Source organism: Bos indicus, chromosome 8 (assembly GCF_029378745.1).
Source record: "Bos indicus isolate NIAB-ARS_2022 breed Sahiwal x Tharparkar chromosome 8, NIAB-ARS_B.indTharparkar_mat_pri_1.0, whole genome shotgun sequence".
NCBI classification, from domain to species: Eukaryota; Metazoa; Chordata; class Mammalia; order Artiodactyla; family Bovidae; genus Bos; species Bos indicus.
In genome coordinates this window covers 96,959,152-96,979,145 of record NC_091767.1, presented here as the reverse complement: position 1 = coordinate 96,979,145, position 19,994 = coordinate 96,959,152, and the positions used below count along the sequence as shown (strand labels likewise).

The window sequence follows — 19,994 nt, the reverse complement described above, 5'->3', positions numbered from 1 at the left end:
TTCAGCATGGAGACTTGGCCAAAGGGTAAGGGTGGGAGGTGGTCTGGGAGACACAATCACTCTTCTCAAAGACCTGAGAGGTTGGCACACTGACTCAGGGTAACCCCTAGAAGTGAACCAGGCCCTGAGTATGGCCTACTACCTGGACAGGAAGAAGGGAGAGGGGAGCTTGACAATCCTGGAGTGTCTGAAATGTAAGAAGTCTGAGCTGGCGGTAGTGAGGGCCACATCGCTAGAAGTGTTCAAGTGGAGGCTAGAGATGAGGCATGAAAGCGGCCGGGTGCTTGGTCACTGGGTGGCACCCACAGGCCCATTCCAGTCTGAGTTCCTGTGCCTCTGGCACACTGGAAACTGTCAGAGGAAATCTAAAGGGCACATTGAGTGTCCCTAGGGATGGGTCAAACGGGCAGCGGGTCTTCTGTCAGGCAATTGTGCTGGGTTCTCTGCCAAATTCGATTCAGAGACATAGCTGCCAATTCCTCGGCCTAGAAACTGACAGGAGAAAAGCCAGCGTTGCTCAGAAAGTGTGTAGACATGAAAAGCTTATGTGGTGTTGCCAATGTTTGTGCCACGCTGACCAGCTGAATGGGAAGCCCACCAGCCCCCCTGGGAATGCTGAGCTGCTAACAGCTAAGGAGAGAGGACCAAGGCGCCCAGGGATCAAGGAGGTGCACCCAGCACCACTGATAATCATTCAGCCACTCCTCACATTGCAGAAAGGCAAAAAACTCCCAGCCTCCAGGACAGGCAGTCTGCAACCACATCAAACAATCCTGGCCTTGGGAATGATGTTTTCCAATCTACTCTCTCCCTTGACCCCTACTAGCAAGCTCTGAGGTGGACTCTGCTTTAGAGGAGGAAACCTGGACACAAGGCTGAAGTCACAGAGCTGGCATGGGGCGTGAAGACAGAAATCCAGGCCAAACTCCAAGCCCAGATCTTCAGGTCCCTCTGACCTGCCCCAGCCTGAGATTCTTGGGACTGCAGCTGTCAGCCTGCTCTGTTTATGTCTCAGATGCGGACCCATCTGGAATCTGTCAACAGAATTCTGCTGCCCCTACAACCAGCCAGCTGACAATATTATGTGTCAGGTCTTCAGAATCTGGTGCCAAGGTCCCTGGGCTGAGGAGAGAAAAACAGAGCAGACTTTGGGACTCTGTTCTTTGCCCCTAAACTTCTTAAGTTGGCTTTTAGAACTGAAGGGATGACAGACCTGGGAAGGAGAACCTGGAACCCTAGTAAAAACGACAAAGGTTGTCCCAATTATTTGTACATTGCCTGTGGATCCGTGCAGTGCTGCCAGCACCTCCACCTTCACTCGTTCTGAGGATACAGAGATGAAAGACACAGGCGTTGACTTTAAAGAGCCCGTCAGATGCTTGCTCATTCAGTGTATAGTTTAATGGGTGACACAAATAGATGATTTCAAGTCAGGATTCCCACCTTCAGAGTAGATACAAGTGGCCGAGGGAATAGAGAGGTCAGGTCTCTGGCTCAAGTTGGAGGGAAAAGGGAGTCATGGTCAAATGGGGTCTTGCATGGTTTTGACCACTGAGGAATCAGTAACAGAGGTGGGAACAATGTCAAACCGAATGTTTGCCGGGCCTTAGGCAACTGCTCATTAGTTGCTGAATGCATGAGGAGGAGAGTAGCATGTGCCAAGACAGACACAGCAGAGCACATTCTGGGGGAGCCGTGAGTAACCCAGCCTGGGGATGCACTCCCCTCCACTCGTCTGCTCCTCCTGCTGTCTCCCCGACCACCACTAGCACTGCAAACACACACTTAGGCAGCTGAGTGGCTAAGCAGATTGTTTATATACAGAGGAGGTGACAGGTAAGCAAACATACTGAGCATAACGGCAGTTAAGTCTCTCAGTGTCCAAGAAAAGATAATGCCGTTTGCAGCAACACGGACGGACCAAGAGATTATCACACTAAGTGAAGGAGTCAGGAAGAAAAAGACATATTATTGTGAAACCTAAAACACGATACAAATGACGGTATTCACAAAAAAGAAACAGACTCACAGACATAGAAAACGAAGTTTTCCTTACCAAAAGGGAAGGGGCAGTGGGTGGGGGGGCAGGGATAAACTAAACAGATACAACTACTACATTCTGGAAAATAGTAGAATGGGAAATATCAAAAAGTACATATAAAACATGTTACATATATGTGTATACATATATACCAGAATCACTTTGCTGTACACCAGAACATAACACAACACTGTAAATCAACTGTACTTCAATAAAAGGCGGTAACTTGTTACCAAAAAAAGAGAAGGCAATACCAGTGTGAACTCAGGTTCAGTATCTGTGTGCAGGCATAGGAATACAGATGCAATGTTTGCGTGTGTGTATTTATTTTCTATGTGTCTACTGAAATGCCTGGGAGCAGCTGAGACTCTAGTAACAACTCTGCACACCTAGAACAAAGCTGGTTTCTACATACAATCTGCATGAAAGGGAACCAGAGCTTCCTGCAGAAAATGGCAAATTCCAGGGCTGGTGCACAGAGAATACCGTGTGTGTCAAGAAAGTTCACTCCGGTTTTCCCAAACTATCTGGCCAACCCAGTACGAGAGCCTGAAATATATTACTGTGTGAGAAAATAAGGAAATACTCAAAAGAGTGATAAGGACATGCCAAACACAGACACTAGCTTTAAGAACAAAACCAACAGGACAGTGACTCCCCTTGCAGGCCAGTGGCTGAGATTCACTTTTCAGTGCAGGTGGTGGGGGTTCAATCCCTGGTCGGGGAGCTAAGCTCCCACATGCCTCGTGGCCAAAAACACCAACACATAAAACAGAAACAATACTGTAACAAGTTAAAGACTTTAAAAAATGGTCCACGTCCAAAGAAATCAATCTTAGAAAAAAACAGGATAATTTGAGCATCAATATAATGATGGATTATATACTAGTGAATAAAACAGGAATAGAGTCCATACAGGAATGCAGATTACAAATGAGGGAAAGAGAATGCCAGAATACAAGTGAAGGCTAGAAAAGATGAAGAAGCCATGTCATTTGGAAAGGGCATAGCAGTACTTTTTCCAAAAATGCATAATTTGAGTCTAGTCATGAGGAAACACCAAACATAAATTGAGGGACATTGCATAAGACAAGCACCTTGTAATCTCAAAAAAAAAAAAAAAAAAAGTTAAGCTCCCAAACATCAAGGAAGGACTGTGAAAGGGCATAGCCTGGAAACCAACCAAATGCAGTGTATTATTCTTGACTGAAGCCTTCTGCTGTGGCAGACATTACTAGGACAACTGCAAAACTGAAGTGGGTGTGGGGAAGTAGTGGGTGGTTTAGCTGGGAGCTTTTTGTGCTGTTCCCACAATTTTCTGTACGTCTGAAACTGTTTAAGGATGAAAAAATTAAGGTTCTTCGCAAAAATGCAAACATATAAAATTTATAACCCCAAAATTTAAGATACAAAATTATTTTAAAGTGTGGATAAATATTACCTTAAATGAATATCAAACAAGCAGAAGCAACCTTATTGACCAAAAAGAAATCTGAAAACAAAAACAAAACCAAAGGAAATCCCACAAAATGCCATCAACAAATAGGACTAAAATGCAAAAAAGCTGCAAAGAAAAACAAAAAAGTCACTTCAGGGTTCATAAATGCATCTCCTGCCACACACAAATTCTAACCTTAAGCTGTTCTAAGGCATAGCCTCACCAGCCCCTTTCATTCTCATCCAATTTTTAACCAATTTTGAGGTAACTTATCATGTTCTTCTAATCTGTTGGCAGATAAAACCCAGCTGATTTCTGTGATTTACTGCCAGACACTCTTAAGAATTCTGAGACAAATGTGGACTTTGTCATAGAGATGGAAGATGTCAATAACAACTCAGGATCCACTTCAAATATCCTTTGAGACTTAAGGTTGCAGCCCAACAAGCAGTCCTGGCAGACGCAGGCTTTAGGTGTGAAAGACCACTGACAGGAAGCCATCTACAGCTGGTGTAAGTGTAGAAGTGCTCAGTTTTCATCACAGAAAACCTAACAGTTGAAACACTGGAAAAAACTGGCGTGGCTCCTTGGGAGGCCAACCTCGCCAGGTACCTGAAGACCACATGGTCTGGAGAGAACACTATCTACAAACATCTGTAACTTATTCTGAGCCAGGTGAGAAGAGAGGACGAAAGCCTACTACTGCAATTAGAAAAAGTTTGCGTGAGACAGGAGGCAGAAGTCTGTGCTCCAGCTACGCTGTACCTTTGAAGGATCCATTAGCATTCAGTCTGTCACAGTAAACTGAGCTCAATGGCAAAGATCATCACGTTCCCATTCCCTGTGGAATCCACAGCACCACATGTGAAACAAATTCGTCACCAGTGATGCTTCTTTGGTCCTCCTAGCCTCCTCTTCACAGTGCAAACCCTTCTTGAGGGACCAGGTTTATCATATTAACATATATTAACATACATGATAGGGAAGATCTTTTATAACCAATTTATCACTATTTGGTGTGCCTCCCCAAATGCTAGTGCACAGCGCCCTTCCCTAGCAAGTCCAAGCTTTGCTCCCTACCTCCCTGTCACCGTTGCTCCCAACTGCTCTCCCCCTCCCTCCAGGGTTCCGTCCACTCTTCCAGCTGTGGTTAAGATGCTCCCTCTTACGGACCCAAGTCTGATCCCAGGGCCCAAGGATTCCCAGATGCATTCATTTGACTTTTCTGTTCTGTTCTGAGTCATCACTACACAAGGTGCTTCTGACACCGCTTAGTGCTGAATTTTGGACTTCTCTGGTGACTCAGATGGTAAAGACTCTGCGAGCAATGCAGGAGATTCAGGATTGACCCCCTGGGTCGGAAAGATTTCCCTTGGAGAAGGGGAATGGCTACCCACTCCAGTATGCCTGCCTGGAGAATTCCATGGTCAGAGGAAACTGGTGGGCCACAGGCCACAGGGTAGCAAAGGGTTGGACACAACTGAGAATAGCACTTTCTTATTCACTTGGTGCTTTATTTAGTTATCTTACTAAAGCACAAGAAATAGCATAGCAATAGCAAAGAATAATTTTAGACATCACATACATGCCGGACTAGCACACCAGGCGCTCCTCCCTTTGATAATGAATATGTGGGGGTGATACCACACCTCTGAAAGACCCCATGATGGTCACAAGCAAAGCAAACTGAAGTTAAGACCTCAAGAGGCCCAGAATGACAAATAAAAGGGGGAAAAGCGTCATAATTTAACATATGATAGGGCTGGGTGCAATCTAAGACATGGATGGAAAGCTTTCTGTAAAGGGCCAGAAGGTATTTAGGTTTTGCTGGCCACAGTCTTTGTGGCAACTATTCAACAGCAAACCTCTTTAGCACAAAAGTAGCTGCTTATAGATAATATGTAAATAAAGGAGCATGGCTGTGTGCCAACAAAACTATTTATGGACGCTGGAATTCAAATCTTTCCGCCTTTTTGTAAACAAAACACTGAAAACTGTCAAGGCCATTCTTAGCTCATGGCTCATACAACAGGCAGTGAGCCAGATTTGGCTCATGAGACTGCAGTTTGCTGGCCCCTGGCTTAGAACAAAGTGGAACAAAAAGGACAGTGGGAAGTCAACTGGAAGAACACACTGTACCTGAGCCGCACAGGAGACAGTTCAGCAGAACACAGATGTGGTCAGGAAGGACTCCTGTAAACTGCTTGCTTTTGAGTACTTAGCTATCTCAGGCTGGCTGATGTTTAAAAAAAAAAAAAAAAAAGAGGTTTGGAAAAGGGAGAACTCCCTGACATCTCTAAAGCCCCCATGAACTTTGATATATACATTCTAGGAAGTGTCCCATCTCTGTGTTGATGTTTTCACTGTGAACACAAACAGGAGACCCAATAAAACCGACCTAGTGCTGGGCATTCCACACCCTAATTCACCACCAACAAAGAAAGCAGAAGGATCAGTGATGGGGCACTGTCCATTTCCAATCTAAGATTCTATACGGTAAAATCATTTTAAAAAATGAGAAATGCCATGTTGGATATATTGAAAATATTTTATAATTAATTCTCTAGAATCCTAGCCATCGAGTACAGGAGAAAAAAAATCATATGGTGGAACACTTCAGTATTTTTAAACAATGTAAAAATATATTTGACTAGACGGCAGTAAGAATTTAACAAGTATAAACTTAAGCTTCTTCAGGTCTTCCACAGAGCAACTAAACAATCAACAGATTTCAAGAAACAGATGACAGAATACCTCCAACGCAAAAATTCCGAAGTCATGTAGCCACTTAAGAGATTTACCAAAATGTTTGTAAATTAAAAGATAACAGCAAAAGGCCACATAAAGCCTATTTCTTTCATGGTGTCATGGCTGATTCTTTCCACAGATAAACAGAGCACTGCAAAGAATGGCCAAACGTGGCCTGAGCTGTCTTCTGCTGATTATTAATCCCACTATTTGTAGTTCTGCTGTCCAAGGAGAAAAGCTCCATGTGATCGAACACCTCCTGCTGTCACTTCCCAGAGAAAAGAAGCGGTGGCTGCTGGTTGTTTTTTTCTCTCCTTTTCTAGTTTTCACTATGCTCTAAGCAATTAAGTAGCAGATAAAATATCGTGAAAATAAACGAATACTCCATTATCTCACCAGAAATGCCATCCCTCTTCCCAACTCATTGCTCTACCTCGAAAGATGAACGTATTTACAAATCCTCATTTTATTCTGAGACATTTTTGCACAATCCATTATAAAACATACAGGTAATACAAAGTCCAAAGGTCTTGTTGTGTTTATGGAATAAACACATGAAGATTAAACTACATGATTAACATGGGAAAAAAAATCATAATTTTGTTTATTTTCATAAGAGATAGGTTATGAGTGCATGATGTAAAAGCTTAAAAGTCATCACCAAACTGTGCTAAGGATTAAGAGATTATGTAGGATAAAATCTGTGCAAATTCATCTTCTTAACTCAGTATAAGATGGCAGAAAAAAAATTATTTCTTTAGTCTTTTTAATACTCAGGAAGAGAGCTGAAAAAAATAAAACAAGTAGACACACCTGCCCCCTCTTCATGATCAAATAACAATGCCAACAAAGGAGATTCCAAAGAAAAAAGCTGAGGTGAAAAAAATCCAAATAAAAGCCAACATTGCTATTAAGATTTTTCTTTTAATATGCCATGAGATATCTTGATTGTATATTTTCCAAAGTACTATTCCAGCTGCATCTCCCAACCCTTCCAAAAGATTTTGCCAGTCTTTCCAATGCAATAAAAGATGCTGGATTGTAGTTCTGTCCACCTTCTCTTTTCAAAAGCAAAATAATCCTAACAACTTTAATGGTCATACATTCTTATCTAATAAGGAAAAAACATTTACAAATATCAGAAACCCAGTTTTGAGACATTTGCATTAATCTTGAACTGAATCAGCATTTTGTGGGTTTTAAAAAAGGCAGCAGTTGGAATTCACGACTTGCTGACAAACACATTTCTGCTGAGGGAAGGGGAAGACAGGGAGAGTGAATGCTGCATTTCTTCATTGGCCCCAAAGTGCTAACTCCACAAAGGGATACATCAAAAGCAAACATGCAACCGTGGTTTTTATAACTTTTTACTGCAATATAACAATGAAGTAAACAGTAATTAGGCAGCTACCAATTTACCCCCAAAATAAACCAAAAAAAAATGTAAACAGAAAAATAACTCTGCCTATACTTGTACAGCTTCGCAAATCATGTTAGAAGGGTCTCACATTCAATGATCAAGAAATTTAAAATAGCAGTTAATTATTTTCATCTTAAGAAAATGTTCCCCCATCTCCCCCCTTCAACCCCAAGTATTATCATGAAAGAATGGGCTTTCTTACACATTAATTTTATACTTATTTGAAGCAGCAACAATAACCATCAATAATTTGGCATTTCTGTTTACAGTCACTCCCATTTTTTTCCCCCAATTTCACAAAGCCATTATCCAGTGTTGCCATAAAATAGGGACTGTAGATTCTAGGTAGCAAAGATTCTTTCTGAAACCAATGTTAAGTCAAAGAAATATAAAGCAGGGCATTACACTAAATTTCTGGATCTAGTACACTAAAAAGAGTGAAACCTAGGAAAAGTTACCTACTGTTTTATAGAAGAAATAAAGACCTGCAAAAGCTGATTTTTGGTTGTATAATATTTTACACACTGTGTGGATTTGCGGCATCTGCTAACTGAAGCAGACATGCACTGTATTTATCCCTGCCCTATATCCTAGATCCCTCCCTCCCCACCCCCAACAATCTACTACCTTATACCAAGTATTGTGGATATGAGCCCAAGTCATCCCAGACAATCCAGTGAACAAAGTTAGTGTAATGCACTGGTGTGAAGTGTGAGATTAAAAAAAAAGTCCCTTTCAATCTTCATCAAAGTTTTGCTGTAGAAGAAAATTGGCAGCCAAGTTCTCATTCTTCTCACAAGCAAAATATGCTTGTATCACAAGTCCTTCAGGAAATCCTAATGCCTTTAACTGCAAGAAAGAAAGAAAACATATTATGAGGTCATCATTGTTTGAAAACATACTATAAGGGATGCAAAAAACCTTGAGAATTTTACATGAATTCATCCCTGATTATGGAGCTGCTGTCCAATTCAAGGAGCTAGATAGAACTTTGGAGAAGGCAATGGCACCCCACTCCAGTACTCTTGCCTGGAGAACCCCATGGACAGAGGAGCCTGGTGGGCTGCCGTCCATGGGGTCGCACAGAGTTGGACACGACTGAGCGACTTCGCGGTAGCAGCAGCAGATAGAACTTGGGGCCCTTTCCTGTAACCACTTACAAAATTCTTTGCTCCTAGTTAAAATTTTGATGCTAAATAGATACTTTGATAACACTCACTGGCATTAATACTAAACGTTAGCTGCTGTGGTAGTTTAAAAATAAATGACCCTACAGAAATCTGTAAATCAGATGGCTTTTAGTACATAAGTGGTGAAGCTATGGATGAGAGTAACCGGAGGTGGAGGTGAGTTTAACTACCTAATCCAATTATTTGTTTAAAAAAAAAAAAAGCCATATCCTTAATTAGGGTCAATCTTAACCTCCTTGCTTTATGAAACACTTCATACTACAAAAACGAGTGGTCAATTATTAGTAATATTACATGACATACTTTTGAAATCAAGACATACAATATTGTTTTTATCTGCTTAATTTTTATAGCATTTTAAAAGGTGATATGATCCATTTAATTTTATTTTCCTAGTCTATTGAAAATCACTTGCAACTCAATAATCACTGCTTTTAAAAGCCTTTAAATACACTCAGGTGAATTAATCTAATTCCCCAGGTGCCATACATTTGTCCCTTGCATTAGACTCTATCAAGAAAGGGCCTTTAAAAACTAGGCAAAACTCCTAATTCAGCATGATTATACTCATCCATATAAGGACAAGAAACTCAAAAATGATTTTGTTACTTAGGTCTTGTCCACATTAAAGCTGGGCTAGCTGAAGTAAAAGGTAAACAGGGCACAATCCAACTGTATATGCTTTACAGTAAGACACACATTTAGATTCAGAGACACAGTATGCTGAAAGTGAAAGGACGGAAAAGGACACGCACCATGCAAACCATCACAGAGAGAGCTCAAGTGCTATATTAATATCAGACAACAGACTTTAAGATTAAAAGTGTTACTAAAACAAAGACATTTTATGATGATAAAACAATCAAAAAGACTTCATTATAAACAAACAGAACAACAAAGCCCCCAAATACATTAAGCAAAAACTGACAGACTTGAAGGGAAAAATGCAACAATAGCTGGAGACGTCAATATCCCCAAGTTCTATAATAGATAAGAGAAGGCAGAAGACAAGCAAGTATAAAACCTGAAAAATACTATAAACCAACCAGACCCAACAGACATTTACAGAACACCGAACAACAGCAAATTATACACCTTCTCAAGGATACACAGAACAGTCTCTAAAGACCATGTCAGGCCACAAAACAAGCCCCAACGAATTTATAAGGATTAAAGTTACACAAATTATGTTCTCTGACCACAATGGAATGAACTTAGAAATCAATAAAAGAAGGATATTCGGAAAATTCATAAATGTGGAAATTGATAAAACCCTAAAAAACCTACAGATCAAAAAGTGACAAAATCAGAAAATACTGAGATAAATGAAAATAAAATGTCAATACACTAAAATTTATGGCATGTTGCTGTAGCAGTTCTTGCAGAAGTTTCTACTTGTAAATATCTACAGGTATAACTCAGAGATACTGCAGGTTCGGTCACAGAATACTGCTATAAAGCGAATATGGCAATAAAGCAGGTCACAAGAATTTTTGATTCTCCAATGCATGTAAGTTATGTTTACACTATACTGTAGTCTGTTAGGTGTGCAGCAGCATGACATCTAAAAACCAATGTATATACTTTAATTTAAAAACACTCATTGTCAAAAGTAACCATCATCTTGACAGTCAAAAACCTTCAATTGGTAAAAAAGGAATTAACTGCGAAATGTAACGGAGAGAGGCACAATAAAACAAGGCATGCCTATGTAATAAGAGATAGTAAACCAATAATCTAAGTTCACCTTAAGAAACTAGGGGGAAGAAAAAGGGGAAACTAAAGCAAACTGAAGGAGATAAAATAGAGACTAGAAAAACACAGACTCAACAAAACCAAAAACTCTTGCTTTTTTCCCTTTAAATCAACAACATTAACAAACCTTTACTGAATTGACAAGAAAAAAAAAAATCTGAGAATTCAAATGACTAAAATCAGAAATAAATGTGGGAACATTATTATTACTTTTTATAGAAATGAAAGCAACAATAAGGGAATACTAAGAACACCTGTATGCCAACAAATTAGACAACATATATGAAACAGACAAATTTCTAGAAAAACAAAAACCACCCTGACTCAAGGAAAAAAAAAAACAGAAAACCTGAACAAGTCCTATGACAAGAGACTTAATTAGTAATCACAAAACTTCCTCAAAAGCCAGGCCCAGATAACTTCATTGGTGAACTGTACCAGCAATTTAAAGAAAAATTAACACCAATTCTTCATTAACTCTTCCAAACGAGAGAAGAGAATAGAACTCACTCCATAAGACCAGTACTAGCCTGACACCAAAATCAGACCAAGACACCACAAGAAAACTACAGACCAATACTCCTTACGCATGAAGATGCAGAAATCCTCAACACATCACTAGCAGACCAACTCCAGCAACATATAAAGAGCACTGAACAGCACGACCAGAGGATTCACCTCAGGAATCCAAGGCTGAGCCAACACAGAAAAATCAGTCAGCACAACAAAGCATATTGACAGAAAAAGGGGCACAGTCACACGATCATCTCAACACACAATCTGACAAAACCTCTCATCCTTTGTGATAAAAACATCCAATGTAATAGAAACAGAAGAGAACTTCCTCAACCTGATAAAAGGAATCTAATGAAACCCACAGCTAACATCAAACTTAATGGTGAAAGACTTAATATTTCATTTTCCTCTACTATCTAGAACAAGATAAGCATGTTGGCTCTTATCACTGCTATTCAATAATAGAGGAGGTTCTAGCAGGACAATGAAGCAAGTAAGTATATATGTAAATAATAATAAACAAAGGACATCTGAATTGAAAAAGAAGTAAAACTATGTCTACCTTCAAATGATCTTACATATAGAAATCTTAAGGAACACAAACAAATTAAGATTTAACAACTGAGTTCAGGAAGGCAAACAAAATTGAGTTTTGGTATACAAAACTGCATGATACACAAAATTGTATCTCCAGATAACAATGAACAATCCAAAAACTGAAATTAAGAAAACAATTCTAGGGACTTCCCCAATGGTCCAGTGGTTAAGACTCTGTGCTTCCAATGCAGGGGTCATGGGTTTGATTCCTGGTTAGGGAACTAAGATCCCATATGTGTTGGTGTGGCCAAAAATAAATAAATAAATAAAAAGGACACAATTCTATTTGTAACAGTGTCAAAGAATAAAAATAAGTATTTTCAATAAACGGTGCTGGGCAACTGGATATCATATAGGCGAAACATATCAATCTAGACTCCTACACCTCACACTATAAACAAAAAGTTAACTCAAATGGAGCACAGACATTTTTCATTATGTAAATGTAATAAGAGCTATAAAAACTCTTTGGGGAAAACACAGGCGCAAGTCCTCTGACCTTGGGTAAGGCAGTGTTCTCTTGTACAACACCAAAAGCAGAAGCAACAAAAAGAAAATTTCTCCAACACAGAAATCAAGAACCGACAGTCTCAAAAAAAAAAAAAAGTTGCTATAGAACAAGTGAGGCAATTGTCTACTGTCATTTCTATTATTTGAGGGGGTAAAACAGCACAATATATAAAGTATCTTTTAAGAAATACCAGTTATAAACCTTGAACACTTATATGCTTATGTCATAAAGACAAAGCTCAGATGCTTTTCTAAGTATTAAGTTATTTAATATGCAATTTCTCTGATTTCTACCTCAAAACACTCTGTAAGATAAGACAGGGCAAGCACTATGATTCTCTGTTTACATGGGGCCCAGAGCAGACGACTGACTAGTCACCGTATCATAGAAACCAGGTTACTGCACTGGCACGACCTGTACAGGCTGACCTGATAAGGGTGAAAGAGAATCAAAGTATCAGGTTCTGATATTCACTATACATACTGTATATAATTCACACACATATATTTACATTTAGAGACAACAGTGAAATAAAATTTGAAATATAAATTTAAAAAAGGATAATCTTGAACTGAGCATATACTTTTTTCCTCTTGAATTTTAATTCATCAATGAAATCTTTAGCTTGATTTATTTATAACAATTTCATGCTAGACTGGTATTTAATGCTGGTCCTTGGGCTTCACAAAGAACATGATGGAGAGTAGGGCTGAGAAGGGACAGTCTCCACTGCAATCCCTACATGAATAACGCTCTATTTGGCTCTGCCCAATAGGAGCTATCCTCCACGATGGAAATACTCTATATCTAGGCTACCCAATGCAGGAGCCACTAGCCCAAGTGACTACTGAGCATTTGCAACATGGCTAGTGTGACTAGAACGGAATTTTTAAGTTTTACTTAAACTCACCCTTTCTATAGCTTCTTTTTCCTGAGGCGTTACTTGAATGTAGTTCATATGACCACCTCCAGCTTCTGCGATTCCTCCACTGCCACCTCCTCCCCCTCCTCCTTGACCACCAGCTTCTTGAACTGGTTCATTTAACATCTGAATAAAATGCTCCTGATGTTGGCTAATTTGCTGCAGTGATTTAAAGAACAAAAGAACAACACGTTGATATAAAGTACCTCCAGGAAAATAAGAACTCTAATACAAATAAAAAGGAAAGCTACAACTCTGCAATTGCATTATTTTAGAATGATTCTGGATTAGTTGGTCTTTGGAAGGATGTGATTTCTTGTACATTAAAGAAACTCAGTATTTCTGAAGGAGGTAAACAGTGAAAAATTAAAAGAATTCAATTTCTCTTTCAGAAACACTCCATTCCCCCATTACTATTAAAAAAACTACTTGATGGCTAAAAGAAAAATTATATTAATGTCTATCTATTTTTATCTTCCACAACTAGCAGGCACTAGAATGCTACACAAAACTCAAATACTTCATGGCCTGAGCACTAAGACAAGCCCACAGGGGTATTTTCTAAGAGGCACTGCACCTCTAGTAATAAGCTTGAGAAAGAGAGATTTAGAAAATTAAACATCTCTTTTTGCGAGAGTTTCTCATATTCTTTAATAAAGTGTTTCCCAAACTTAGTATTTGACTAAATTAACCCCACCCCACCCGCAATTCTCTTTTTATCAGTACCTCTATAACATTCTCCTGAGGGTAGCTTGGAAGAACAGTTTATACACCTGGTAGAGGGGAAGGGGTGCCCATTGACTTCTACAAAATGTAATACATCCTAACCATTTTTGAAACTGATTAAACAGTCACCTGAAGTAACTGAGGATTTTCTCGACCTATCTGTTGTAGCAATGCTGGAAGCAGGGAAGGATTCTGTTGAATAATTTGCCTCATCTGTTGAAACTGAGGCTGATTCCGTAAAAATTCAAGAGGGTGTCCTAAAATAAACAGGGATATTTTTAAACAATAACAAACATAATTTAGACAGCAAACACTGTGAAGAAAAAAAATGATTTGAGTTCTAAGATGTATATAAAATGAAGTAAGTAATGACAATCTTCAAACTGTACCAACTTGCAAGTCTTACACTGCAGAAATTATTCCTACTAGCTCAGGTAGAGAGTGGGTTTGCCAGGTGGTACTAGTGGTAGAGAACCTGCCTGCCAATGCAAGAGACGTAAGAGAGGCAGGTTCAACCCTGGGTGGGGAAGATCCCCTGGAGGAAGGCATGGCAACTCACTCTAGTATTCCTGCCCGGAGAATCCCATGGACAGAGGAGCCTGGCGTGCTACGGTCCATGGGGTTGCAAAGAGTCAGACACGACTGAAGCAACTCAGCACAGCACACAATGTAGAGAAAACAGAACACTCAAAGAAGGAAGTTTTCCTACAACTGCCTTGGGCACTCGATTTATCAAATAATACTGAGAACCTGTGCCCTGCATATACTCTATAAAAAGTATTAAAAGTTGTTTCTGATGCACAAAAGTTCCTAAGAAATATATATACCAAAACTAAGAAACACAAAAAAACCTACCCTCTTTAATTGTATACAAAAGAATTATGCTTTTGAGGTTACGAAGATTAGTGAGAATTTTCTGATGTACATTCTTATCTCCTGAATTATTCAAGACAATCATTCAAATTAAAATGGCCACAGATCAGGGTTATTTACTCTTCTTTGTGTAACATTAGTTTTACAGAAGAAAACAAGACTCAGAAACTAAGTTATCCAATAAGTGTCACTGAACGGGACAGTACCCCAAACCTGAACCACAGCTCTGCTTCCTCCATTTCCATGCTGAATCTCAGGAAATGAAAGCTTATCCTCTGGGAGACTGTACACAAAGTGCTTAGGGATTTTTATGAACCAGAACTGACTGCCATAATTAGAGCTAGGAAATACATAAAGGAATGATCTCTTCAAAATTAACAGTTTGAATTACTTTATCAATTTTACAGAAGAAAGAATGAAAGTGAACATTCCCAGGCCTCTCACAGGCTCTAGGCTTTGCTTTCTAGTCAAACCTTTGCCAACCCAAGTGTGGGTGCTAGTCAGTAAAGATACTTGAATTCAAGCTTTGCTCTCACCTCTAGATATAAGATATTAAATATACTAGGTTTCATTTTCTTGGTTCTATAATAACCATTAAGATCCTACTGGCTTTGGAATTATATTTTATGATATTTATAGGCAGAGAAAGAGACAAGGTGTGCAAACTATTCCGAATGGCTTCGGAATATAACACTAAATGCAAGCTGGGAAGCATCTCTTCCTTAAAATGAGCTAAATAGAATATGTCCTTTACCAAAACTGCAGAGATGAAGTTTAATATAAGAGTATCTTTTATATCCACGTAGTATAGTTTCTTCTGGGCCTTTCTCTAACACTAAAAGAGATTTTAAGAATTATGATGCTCTGAGAATGAACCTCACCTCAAAAGTACTTCAGGTTAAATTATTTTACACTGAAGACTCATAGCCATTTCTTCCCCATCAAAAGATGCCACTTTACCTCCAGAACTTGTTGTTGTAGTTGTTGCTGTCGTAGTTGCTGCGGCTGCAGCCACTGAAGACTGAGGAGCCCCAGTACTAGCTGCTGGAGGGGGGTCAACCACAGCCTGACTTTCTCGATCTCCAGGAATTCCCTGTAACATAATTCCCAAGCTTTAGAATAGCTCATCATTCAAAGTTAGTTAAATACTACACAGAATAAGAGACTTTATAAGTCTATTCAATATCCTTGTCTAATTTCTAAAAGCATCAAACAGATGTCTGCTTCATTCAAAGCAAAGGATAAAGACAAACAAAGTCTGCACATATTCAAGATCAGAAATGGCCTCAATGTGGTATGGATGGATACATATTGCTATTATATACAGCAGCACTGCCCAACAGAACTTACCATTTTGGAACACCTCTATATTTATGTTGTCCAATAAAAATACCCATTACAAGTAGCTACTGAGACCTTGAAATGTGGCTAATGGTACTAAGACACTTAAAAAAGAGTTAAGTATTAACTTACTTATACTTAATAGTACTCAACAGCTACCCAACTAGAGAGTGTAGATGTAAGACATAAAGGAATTTTATTAATTAAAAAAAGTCATGAAATGATGTTTATACAGCAACACATATTAATATCTAACACCAAAGTATCAGGCAAGATCCTAAACTTACATATAATACTGTCTAACATTAAAAAGCTAATTATTTAAAATTTCAAAATATCAACACAAATCTTATTAGGACATATCTGACTTTTTAGTTCAGTGGTTAAGACTCCGCACTTTCACTGCAAAGGGCATGGGTTCAATCCCTGGTCAGGAAACTAAAATCCCACAAGCTGTGTGGTATGGCCCAAAGGAAGAAAGAAAGAAAAAAGTAAATGGGTATAAAAGAATCTTCAAGTTTTGGGTGATGATTTTTCTAAGTTTGTGACATTATCTTCTGAAGTTGTTATAACTTAAAACTGCACTAAGATTTTTGGAATACCCTATTTTGATAAAAATGATTTATAAGACTTCTCACATATAGCTATCAAATTATGTAATCTTTATAGGTTTTGGAAAGGGAATAGAGGAGAAAATACTGCATATAAATATGAGATGGTACTAGTAATCACTTCCACTTCCCAGTAAATTAGAGGCCAAAATCACAAACATATAGAGAATGAAGGACACTAAACAGCAGGATAATAATTGCTGTATTAGATGTTCCCTCTAGGCACTGCGAACCACCCAATTCAAACCCTTAAATGAGGAGCTATCAAGTGTGGACAAACTATATACAGATCGAGGGTCCAAAAGCCTCCATCAAATTCTCAAACAAGTTAGCTAAAGTAAAAGTTAACCACCACTGCAACAGATCTACCTCAAATTCTCACACACAGGACTTAGCTTTTTGTTAGATCATTACTTCTTCTTTCTACACACTCACTTTCACTTATATAGATTCATCAAAAACTAGCAACAGTTCAAAGCATCAAAACAGGTGCCTGCTTCAACTGAAAGTAAAGGATAAACTATTTCCATGAACCTCTCATCTATTTATTTGCATTTGATGCTAAATAGTAGCAACTGTGAAAATAGTAATTCATTTTTTTTAAACCTCAAAATTTTAAATCTACTGGGTCAAATTATTTGATGACACCATTAAAATTATGCAGAATTCCAAAATCAGGTATAAATTAAAGCCCTTCTATAAAAGGAAAGGCAATGTTTTTATGTAATACACATTTTTTGGGGAGGAATGAGGGGCAACCATAAACCGATCCACAATAACTCTCAATCCAGTATGATTCCTCAATTTCAAACTGATAATTAAATGAATTGTCAGTATTTTACAGACTTTCAAGTGGACAATGGGAAAAAGAATTCAAAAGATAAAATGATATGTTAAGATTTTCTGAACCTCATGCCAGTAAGCAGGAAATGACCGGAGGAGAAGCAATTATCTGCTCATGACGGGGACTCTTGGGAAACTACTCTCTGAAAAGGAGTTTCTACCAGAAGCGCAACTAGAAACAAGGTAATGGACTGAACTGTGGACGGTATTCTCCAAGGAGTTAGGATCGGAGATGATGTTTAGGGTGATTCAGACTTATGATAATATTCTAACACACCAACGACAATTGCAGAATAAAATCTTAGGACTAAAAAATTAATCCAATATTACTGCAAACTTTTACAATTTGCTTTAGATCTGTGTCACATTTGTAAAACAGACATTCATTGTCATAAAATATCAAGGGTTTCAGTTCATGCCCATAACAATCTATTTCTCAAAAACTTTTATTAGTAGAGGAGTCTACAACCTAAAATTTTCCCTAAACCCTTGTGAAAATCTGGGATCTGAGTTGTCCAGATAAATCAGATTATCTGAACTTTTCAGCACTCTCTCCCAATTTTTAAAAGCTAGCAACTAATTACAAAAATTTACATATTACAAAATTTGACTTGGACTTCCAACTTGAAACTTTCACTCTACATAGTACATTCAGGATCAAACGGCAGGCAAAAAGAGCTACTAAAATGTTGGATTCAGTTAGTTTTAAAACCTGCCCCAGCCCTCTTAACACACAGCTCTCATCCTTAGAGGATGATGTAACTAGGTTAGACACTACTACTCCAAGTGGATAGCCAATTTTAAAATCCATTTAGTCACATTTTCTGATTCAAAGTCTTATCACAAATCTTTTAGAAGAGGTTATACTTTATTAGCAGCATTGGTGGTTCAGTGGTAGAATTCTTGCCTCCCACACGGGAGACCCGGGTTCGTTTCCCAGCCAATGCATTATGGTCTTTGTTTGGGGCTTCCCTGGTGGCTCAGACCATAAAGCGTCTGCCTGCAATGCGGGAGACCCAGGTTCGATTCCTGGGTCGGGAAGATCCCTTGGAGAAGGAAATGGCAATCCACTCCAGCACTCTTGCCTGGAAAATCTCATGGACGGAGGAGCCTGATAAGCTACAGTCCACCGGGTCGCAAAGAGTCGGACACGACTGAGCGACTTCACTTTCACTTATACTTTATTAACAGAAAATGTTAATTCACTAAGAAAAATACTGGGTTGACCAAAAGGTTTGCTCTGATTTTTCCATAAGATGTAATGGAAAACCCCAAAAGAACTTTTAGAAAACCCAATAAATATCAATAAAAGAATTAATTAAACCAACCCAATAAAAGCATTATGCAAATGAGCATACATCACCATTATCTTATGAACTGCTATTGTTTCTTTAAAATTTGTTTCTTTGAGATTTCATCCTTAAACAACTAGAACAAAGAAAGCAAAATGTTTCTCACCATTAAGAGATACTCCACTGCTCTGTCAGGGTTGTTGAAACTGGCTCTCAGGGCTGCAATTACTTGCTCTCGTTCATAGCCCATTGACATGATCTCAGTTACCATATTCTCGTAAGACTGACCTGTCACTAAAAAGAGATGTGTGTGTGGATGGAGGAAGGCAAAGAGGAAAAGAGAAAGAAAATTTAATAAACAAACATTCCCCACATAATTTCAGTGTGTATGTACGTATGTATACACTGTCAGGCACTACAGTGTTAGGAATACCTAACGATGAGTAACTAAAACACATACACAACTACTACAACATACATGTGGTAGGTAGAGTAATCCACCTCCTCCCATCCTTAGAAACTGTAAGTTAGGTTACAAAGCAAAAGGGAATTGAGGTTGCTAATCAGCTGACTTTAAGATAGGGAAATTATCCTGGATTACCTGGATGGGTAATCCAATGTAATGGTAAGGGTGCTTAAAAGCAGGAGGGAAGCAGATGAGAGGGTCAGAGAAATAAGTGGGGGCAAGTTAGAGAAAAAAGCAGGGGCAGAGATGCTATGTGCTTCTCTGATGACAGAGGAAGGCGCTATGGCCAAGGTATGTGGTCAGTTTCTTAGAAGTTGGAAAGGACACCGAACAAATTCTCCCCTAGAGTCTCCAGAAAGGAATGCAGCTCTGATCTTAGCCCAATGATTTAGTCCCTTTATTTTAGTCCAGTGAGCTCCACGTCAGACTTCTAGCCTCCAGCACTACAGTAAGATAATAAATATGTTGTGTTATGCCACTAAGCTGTGATACAGAGCAGCAATGGGACAGTAATACAGTACGTTGAACACAGAATAGAAACACCATGCACAAAGGTAGCACAAAAGTATAACAGAATTAGAAGTCGAGGCTGGCAACCTGCAAGAGGAGATGGATGAAATGATTTTTGAAAGCAAGAAGTGGGGACATTTCAAGCCATCAATTGTGCTGTAATAAGTTGTTTTCCTTTGACACCTTTTATTATC

General features: G+C 38.9%; 1 protein-coding gene across 1 annotated transcript in view; it reads right to left on the bottom strand.

The window, feature by feature from the left end:
* Positions 1–6,099: 6,099 nt before the first annotated feature.
* RAD23B (RAD23 homolog B, nucleotide excision repair protein) overlaps positions 6,100–19,994 on the bottom strand; it is a 45,130-nt gene continuing 31,235 nt past the window's right edge. Inside the window, exons 6-10 of the mRNA XM_019966687.2 lie at positions 18,991–19,118; positions 15,698–15,830; positions 13,994–14,121; positions 13,127–13,297; positions 6,100–8,496 (exon numbers count right to left, since the gene is read on the bottom strand). Of these exons, the coding sequence (XP_019822246.1) occupies positions 8,383–8,496; positions 13,127–13,297; positions 13,994–14,121; positions 15,698–15,830; positions 18,991–19,118 (674 nt within the window). The 3' untranslated portion in view covers positions 6,100–8,382. The remainder of the gene's footprint in view (positions 8,497–13,126; positions 13,298–13,993; positions 14,122–15,697; positions 15,831–18,990; positions 19,119–19,994) is intronic.